Source organism: Poecilia reticulata, linkage group LG15 (assembly GCF_000633615.1).
Source record: "Poecilia reticulata strain Guanapo linkage group LG15, Guppy_female_1.0+MT, whole genome shotgun sequence".
NCBI classification, from domain to species: Eukaryota; Metazoa; Chordata; class Actinopteri; order Cyprinodontiformes; family Poeciliidae; genus Poecilia; species Poecilia reticulata.
This window is the reverse complement of record NC_024345.1, coordinates 9,845,692-9,854,083: the sequence shown is the minus strand read 5'-3', so window position 1 is coordinate 9,854,083 and position 8,392 is coordinate 9,845,692. Positions and strand designations below refer to the sequence as shown.

General features: G+C 39.2%; 1 protein-coding gene across 3 annotated transcripts; it reads left to right on the top strand.

The window, feature by feature from the left end:
- The first annotated feature begins 2,013 nt into the window (after positions 1–2,013).
- aprt (adenine phosphoribosyltransferase) lies at positions 2,014–8,392 on the top strand. 3 transcript variants are annotated; one of them, XR_535528.2, is made up of 5 exons: positions 2,081–2,310; positions 3,346–3,449; positions 5,870–6,102; positions 6,185–6,488; positions 6,870–6,890. XR_535528.2 is itself a non-coding variant. In XM_008429143.2 (5 exons), exons 1-5 carry the CDS (start codon positions 2,222–2,224, stop codon positions 7,004–7,006), a joined length of 543 nt encoding a protein of 180 aa, XP_008427365.1. In that variant the 5' UTR covers positions 2,094–2,221; the 3' UTR covers positions 7,007–8,392. The 3 variants fall into 3 exon arrangements, 1 of the variants encoding a protein (XP_008427365.1); XM_008429143.2 differs by having other exon boundaries at positions 2,094–2,310; positions 5,870–6,003; positions 6,410–6,488; positions 6,870–8,392; XR_535527.2 differs by having other exon boundaries at positions 2,014–2,310; positions 5,870–6,488.

Sequence of the window (8,392 nt, the reverse complement as noted above, 5' to 3'; positions counted from 1 at the left end):
ACATAAATCCCTCTTGGTGAGAAAAATTATCTTGTCAGAAAGAAAACAAGAAAAATCTCCTTAATTTAAGATATTTAATCTTACTAAGATTTCAGTTTTTGCAGTGTGAGTCTTAACATCAAAAATCATTATATTAATATAATCTATACATGTACATGTTTTTTTTCTTCTTTTTACTATAGTAAATAGGTTCACATTATAAACTCGTGAGTAGTCAATATTCATTTTTAAATGTCTTAATATTCCATTTTAGCACACAATAGAAATAGTATTTCACCATCCAAAATACTTTTCAGTTAAATGCCTCAAAGTGACATAGAAACACTCAAATAAGTTAGTTTGCACTGACAAAAAGAGCCCAAACAATATCATGGAAACTAGCGCTAGCATGCTGGCTCCCAAACAAGAAAACACTCAAGTTGCCTCTTGTCAAATAGCAGCTCACTGTGATTTTTTAATGCCGTTTCCCGTCCTTTTTTTCAGTACTACTAAGATTCTCCATAAATCTTTTGATTTACCTGACATTTTCTTAATGGTATTCCAAACCCTGTCTAATGCCGTATTTTTCTTCAATGACTCACATTAATTTCTCCAATAATCCCTCTTAGCATTTCTTATAATCTTCCTGACTTCTGCTTGTTTTCTCTTATAGTTTATTAGATTTTGGAAGCAAATAATTTTTAAAAGATTTTTATAGGCCTTGTTTCTTATTCTAATTGCTATTGAACACTCTGGAATCCACCAAGGAACTATCTTCTTCTTTTTAACACCTTTACTTCTAGGAATGACTGATTTTGCTGCATGAACAATACTATTACTAATTTCTAAATTAAATTCATTTACTGGTTTATTTATATCTATATTTACCATATTAATTCACTTATTTTTTTTTATAGTTTTCCCAATTTGTATCCAGAATCTCCATTTCCCTTGACTTACTACTTGTTCTTCTTCTATATCCATTTCTACTTCAACAAAGATTGGATAATGGTCACATCCTATTGTACTATTTTTATAAACTTTCCAGCTGCAACTATCCGCCAAAATATGCGATACCAGTGTCAGATCAATAACTGATTCTCTACCTCTTATCAAATCTACCCTAGTGGCTACACCATTATTTAACACTACCATTATTTAATACCATTTCTTTTTCTTCAATCACTTCTTCTAAGACTTAACTATTATAATCATCTTGTTCTCCCCATAAAGTACTATGTGCATTAAAATCCCCACACCAAATTATTTTCCCTCTCCAGTGTCTAAGGATTGTTTCAAGTTTTGATTTATCTATTTTTTTACAAGGATTATAATAATTTATTTTAATAATTCCATTATTTGTCCAAACTTTAACCGCATTCAGTTCTAGATCTGTATTTATTTGCATTTGAATAAATTTTATGTTTTTCTTTATAAATATAGCGCATCCTGCTCCATTTCCATTTTTTCTATCTTTACGTAAAACTGAATAACATAATCTGTAATACGTTTGGAACTACACCTCTTTCTCCCTTTTCTTTCTCTGTTTATTTATTTCTTTTAATTGTATTAATTTCCTTTTTGGGAGTGGGAAAGTTAGCCATGTGGAAAATAAAGACGAATAAAATGTTTGACAGGATTACAATCAACTTTGAAAAGTTTTTGAAACCTGAAAAAAATAGTCTAATTATTATCATCATCATCACTGAAGAATTTAATAATTTATCATTGGAATCATGATTCAAATATTTCACTAGGCTTGTATCTAATCTGTGATCACATGCATACTCTAGTGCATTGAACATAAATGTTTTTATTTTTATTTATTTGCTTTGTTTGTTTAATGTTTTAGTATTTATGGTAAATTAACAATGAATTCATGTTTTAATCCTGTTTTTATACCGTCCCGCCAATAACTATTGGTGGAAATGTGACTTTATGGCTCAGGGTGGCACGTTTACACATCGACTATCTAATGTTCAGTAAAGTGCGCTGTCACTTTGTTAAACCAACTAAACCAGAAAGCAGCAAATAGAACAGTTTCAACCTGCTGTAATGTAGTGGAGTAGTTTGACCAAAAGGGGGCGATAGGGCACCAAACTGCACCCTGAGAAAAAGAAGACGATTCCAGCGCATGCCCACTGTGCCACATGTGGAGTAGTGCTTGTCTGGCCAGAGAGCAAAGATTATTACCAGTCAGTGATCGGTTCTGATCGGGTCGGTTCTGGTCGGGTCAGGAAGAATGGCAGCAGGACCGGAAGGAAAACTGCAGCTGGTCCAGAGACACGTTCGAGCTTTTCCAGACTTCCCAAAGAAAGGGATCCTGTTCAGGTAGGACTGTTATTCAGGCTGAAATACGTCCTCTACCCGGTGGTCCTGTCTGAATTTATTCCCTTTAACCTGTTCTGATCAGACTGGACTGGTTCCCCAGCAGCTCTGGTCCTGAAGGGTGCAGGATCTGCCCAGGTCCCTGAAATGTTCACAATTTAAAGCAACAACACTACCGTTAGCCGAACTGTGAACTGTTCTTATTAAACTCTTGGCTGAAGTTGAAGTTCCCTTTCTGAGTCAGCGCCAGGCCAGCAGCAGAACTGTGGGTGCTGACTGCGCTCTTCAGGGTCCAGCTCTTAATGTTCCTCAGGTCTGTGCACCAGCACTGATCCCACTTCAGACAGAAGCAACATCAGAGTTTTTAACATTTACTTACCTGATGTACTAACAACAACAACCATAACAACCAACAGACTAAAACAAACAAAAACAACTCAAGATAACACAAGGAATCCTCCAAAACTGCAAAGCAGAAGGAAAACGATTCATGATTGTCAAAGATTTTATTAGACTAAAATCTGAAAAGTGAACCTCCATCGGCTCAACTCTTCTTCAGGTTTTCCTCCAGGATCCTCCTGGCTCAGCCCGTTCACAGCAACTCTGACCAGCAAAGAGAAACATTCCCCTACCATGATGCTGCCACCACCAGGTTTTATAATGGGAGTGGCATGTTGGGGTCCTTGGTACTGTTAGTTTTCTGCCACACAAATTTTAGCATGTCAGCCAGAAAACCAAAAAAAACCAAAAAGAAAACCGAGTGTCTTCTTTCATGTTTGATGGGAGTATCAGAGAAAGTGGAGCTAACCAGAAAAACATGACACATTTTTCAGATTTCTAAAAACTTTGACGACCATGAATTGTTTTTCTTTCGCTTCTGAGCGGCGCAGAACTTTGTGTTGGCCGATCATGTAGAATCTCAATAAAATACATCAAGGTTTGTGGTTGCACTGTGAAGAATCAGTTCTTTTCAATTTTTTAAAAAACTTTTGAAGTAAAACTGCCTTCCAGTTAATGTGAGCCGTGTTCATTCTGCAGAGACATTTGTCCCATCCTGAAGAGTCCAGCTGCCCTCACAGCGGTCACTGACCTGTTTGAAGAACATGTGAGGAGCCGTCAGCTGCAGGTGGACCTGATCGTCGGTAAGCGTGTCCCTCTGGTCCTCTGGGCCTTCTGTACAGGACCTGGAGCTCTAACACATCCCTGACCCCCTTGTCTGAAAACATCTTCATGTTCTTCTTTATCCCCATGCCTTTCTGCTGCGCTCCACTTCCTACTGCAGATCTGGAATTTCTTCCTTTCCAATTGGATAAGAAATGCTTTGGTTGTCATCACTGTTATTTCTCACAGTAAAATAACTGATAGAAACTGAGACAATCTTCAAAGATGCAGTATCATGTAAAATCAACTTATTTGCACTTTACATCGTGTTCTAATGTTATTACCTCATCAAAAACATACTTGGTGTGTTGATTTGACTCTCTTACGCATGTTTGAGAAATCCATTAATCTCCATGGCAACCATTCAGCTGTGCAAATCGCCTGGGTGGACCTAGCTCCGCATTCAAGACGCAGCTCCTCTTTGGAGCTGCGGTTCCCAAGTTTTCCACCTCACGGAGCAGCCCTCCCCCACAACTTCACCACTCGACTCCTTCAGACTAGCCGTATTAGCAAACACTTACTGGAACTGTGCATCTGCTGAGCTCATTATATTGAGCTACTTCTTAGTGCATTGCTGGTAAAAATGTTGTTAAAGGGTTAACAGAGGAGCCATGTTGTGATGACTTCCTGAAGTCAGAGTTTCAGAAAGAACAGGAGTTTCTTAAGGAGGTAGAGACCCCATTTCAAGGTGTTAAATAACAAAATAAAATTTATTTTAAGTCATATTTGATATATATAAATTTTTTTTACAACTGATTGTAAACATAGTTACCTGATTGTGCGATAAAATGGCACTATGTGCCTGGAGAACATATAACACTTCCTCTTTAGAAGAGGAAACGGCAGTTAATCATTCTGCTGCTAAAATAATTATTTTAAGCACAACTCTACAATACACAGATACATTTAGCAACAGTTTTCTTGTCCTTTGTAAATATGATGCCATTCTGTGTTGTATACAGTAACTAAGGAAGTCAAACAGCCTGATGCTAGCTGGTTAGCCTGGAGTCAGCTGCTTTACAGTGAGCTGTATTTTCAGATACTGTTCCCTAAATGAGAGTCATGGGTTGTGCTTCTGCCGTTTCCAGAACTTTGACTCTGCGTGTTTTTTCATCACTGGAAATATTTCAAAACAGTCAGCAGACTTATTATAAAGGAAGGGAAAGGCAGCAGGTTTCTTTCAGCCAGCTGAATGGCAGTGTGGGCAGTTCAGTGGTCCAGTCAGAGAATCTGCTGCTCGTTCCAGCAGTTCCTCTGGTTTCTCATTAGAACCTGACCTCCTCCCAGGTTGCTGCTGGTTCCTGTCATTAGACAGTATCTGTTTAATGACAGATGCTGTCATTAAACAGTATCTGTACCTTTGCAGTTTTGATTTTATAAAAAGGACTGACAAACTGGACGGTTGTCTGCTCATTAAGCTCCAGACAGTTACCACGGTGACTGAGCACCAACAGTTGGGACTTGTTGCACATGGTTTTCCCTGTATTTTGGAAATTTAAATTTCCCAATCCCAAATAAAATCCAGAAGCCTGGTTGTCAGTCAGGACAGTTTTGCTAGTTGCTGTGTTTTTTAGCCATCAGCAACACAAGCCAATAATAAGGTGTTTCTCTGCATTCACACATTGAAGCGCTAACCTTCTATCTTTAGCATGTTTATTCTCAGTAGCTCTAGTGGAACTGCAACACACATGTACATATCAGTGACCTATGTGCAGAAAAAAACATATTATCTGCTTCTCCTACTGTTAATAATTAGCCTGGTGGTGACTGAGTAAAACTTGTATCCTCCAGTAGTTTGTTTTTTATTTTTGTATTTTTTTTATCTCAGTTAACATGTAGAGATCAACATTATTGTGGGAGGGAGGAAGCAAGTCAGAAGGATTTGCTTGGAATTGTTGTGTTCAGGGATCTGAGCAACTTCTGTTAGCAATACAAGCTAATTACAACGTCAGCTTCTCTGTTTCACACAGTTACAGAAAAGGTCGAAAATACAGTGGACTACCTGGGATACACAGAGGTCAGGGACAACAGCTAACCAGGAATAGTTAAAGTCCACAAACACTTGAGAGTCCCACTAAAAACACCTGGAACTGCTTATTTTAATGGTTCACCAAACACCAAATTATTCCTAAATATGTATTAATACACACAGTTTTTACTTGAGTAAAAATATGTTGAAGTAGTTCTCTTACTTGAGTATATTGTTTGTCTACTCCACTCACCTTGATCACAGAACACATTTAGTCAATTCTGCAGTTTTTTTCTCTTTCACCTGAAACTAATTGGGGGTGGGGGGTGGACTGCTGGAATTGTCCTGGCTTCGTGAAACGTTCTGTTGCCCACCACCGTGTGTGTGTGTGCGTGTGTGTGTGTGTGTGTGTGTGTGTGCGTGCGCGCGCAGGTTTGGATGCTCGTGGGTTCCTGTTTGGGCCCCTGCTTGCCCAGAGACTGGGCGTTGGCTTCGTTCTGGTTAGGAAGAAAGGCAAGCTGCCCGGAGCCACGGTCAGCGTGGCCTATGACCTGGAGTATGGCACGGTGAGGAACACTGTCACATTCACAACCCAGGAGTTGTTGTTGTTACCTCTTAGGAACAAGTCGGGTTCTGATATCTGGAGAAAAGCCTGGAACCAGAAGGTGGGCGAGATGCTGGGAGCTGTGGCTGAATGGGAGCCAGAACCTGTCAGCGATTTGGTCCTGAACTGGTTTTTCCCTCCAGTGCCAGCTGTGAAACAGAGCGTGATCGGTTTGCCGTGGGCAGCACAGAGCTCCCTCTGACCCAGAGGAACCAGACTGCCGAGTGGGCGGCCAGCTGGTTGAGACGGGAACAGAGCTCTGGTCCTGACTAGGTCAAAGATTATTTGCACTCAGGGCGCGGACAGAAGACAGACGAACAACTTTCTTGTGTAATGTGTCTCCCACCACATTCCCTCTGTTCCTCCAGGCAGAGGTAGAGATCCAGGAGGATGCAGTGGCTCCAGGCCAGAAAGTTCTGATTATTGATGACCTTTTAGCTACAGGAGGTAAGAATCCATTCAGCTCTTCTCTTCTTTTCTCATTCTCACATCTAACAGTTTGCAAATGGTATTATTAGAAAGCTTATAATTAGTTTCTGTTGGTACTTTTAATACTTTTCCCTGTTTAGACCATTTGTGGACCATTTAAGATTTTTGGGGGGATTACTGGAGTTCTGACTGAAGTTTGGTGTGAATTTCATGACAATAGAAACATTAGAAACATGTTTATTAAGAGAAACCACATGTTCAATACTTATTGTATTTGCTTCATGTGAATAAATAAAGTCAACATTTAATTATTCATATCTGTCCTTTTCCTCGTCGGCAGCAGTCTGGGACAGAGCTGAGTTTCATTAGTGTGTGTGTGTGCGTGTGTGTGTGTTACAGGGACGCTGCTTGCAGCCTGTGAGCTAATGAAGAAGCAGCAAGCGGACATCCAGGGCTGCATGGTGGTTATCGAACTCAGAGACCTGAAGGGAGCTGATCGTCTGAAGCCTCACATCTTCTCCCTTCTCCAGTACTGAGGAGCGGCACAGCGCCCCCTCTGGGTGGAACTCATCATCCAAAAAAACTATATTCCAATTGAATTGTATCGGGACCAAAGCTCCCTCCTGCTATGTGCAGCTGAGATTTTCTTCTGTTCAGATGCTGAATCATCTTCTCTGCCTCTGCCTAGAGGTCCTAGATGGTTTGCATCAAGTCCTAGATGTAAACCAAACCATTTCTTCATCTATAAGACATCTAAAAGCCGGTGAAGATCTAAAGCCAGTGTATCAAACTCATTTTCTTTTTGGGCTCCCATCAAGATCTTGAATGTCCTCAAAGTGACGATTGTGGCAGAATGTATAGATAAAACTACCTTTTATCTATACTGAGTTTTAAAATATAACTTTCTCTGAATTCAGTTTGTAATTCTTAATAAATATTTTTGTTTTATTAAATATCTTTTCACATTTATATCACCTGGCCATATATGCAAATAAAAAAACAGTTTTGATTTGACTGAAGATGTAAGCACATAACTGTTATCTTGAACCTGTATTTATGTGACCTTCTAAGGTCTAAAGGGCCACAGATATGGCTATGGTGGGCTGGTTTTGGCCCGAAGGCCTTGAGTTTTACATCTGTGATCTAAGATTTGACCCCCCCCGGTCTGTTCTCCATGTAATGTTACTGTGTTGATTCAGCCCAAAATAATTCCACAGTTTTAAATGAATCTGTATTTGGGAGATATTTCCCATATCAGACTCCAAGCAAACTTTTTTTTATCTTGCAAGAACCAATTTTGGCCTAAAATATTGATTTGATATACGCGTTTCTAAACACCGAGCTGAACAATGTGACCAATTTCTGATCTGCAGTTTTTGTTGAGCGTTGACCTGCTGATCCAGATTTGTCTTTAGGAATTCTTATATAAGAAATGTATTTAATATATTTTTAGTCTAAGGATCTCCCTGAGAGATGAACAATACACAGGCTCACTCTGTGCCATGCTGACATACATCTGTCCTTTAAAGGTAGCGTTAAGTCTTATTTTGCTATAATAGGAAACAATCTTTTGTGCTCGTGCAGAATCACGAGGAATCCCGGACAAGCCCCCAACAAACTGTTGATATTAACATAATTTGGTTCATTTCTTTTCTTACTGCTTAGATCTGGCAGAGGATTGAAATGGATCCTTCAGGATGTTAAAGATGTTTACTTGACACCCATCATCCGAATCTTTGACCTTTTACATATTTCTAATTGTTTAAATTTCAGAACACTCATAACTATCTATACAACTAAGCTAATCTGAAACGTATTTCTGTTATACATTATTTTCAGTCACATATATTTATATGTGCAACAGGTTAAAATGTAAGCTCTGTGAAGAACATGTGATGTTATAAAATGTGTTATTTTATGAA

Bases quoted from the DNA above. Each gene is read 5' to 3' on its own strand.
- aprt (XM_008429143.2), top strand. From the start codon at position 2,222: ATGGCAGCAGGACCGGAAGGAAAACTGCAGCTGGTCCAGAGACACGTT. The intron at 3,450-5,869 runs GTAAGCGTGTCC...GTGCGCGCGCAG, and splicing joins GCAGGTGGACCTGATCGTCG to GTTTGGATGCTCGTGGGTTC. The intron at 6,489-6,869 runs GTAAGAATCCAT...TGTGTGTTACAG, and splicing joins TGACCTTTTAGCTACAGGAG to GGACGCTGCTTGCAGCCTGT.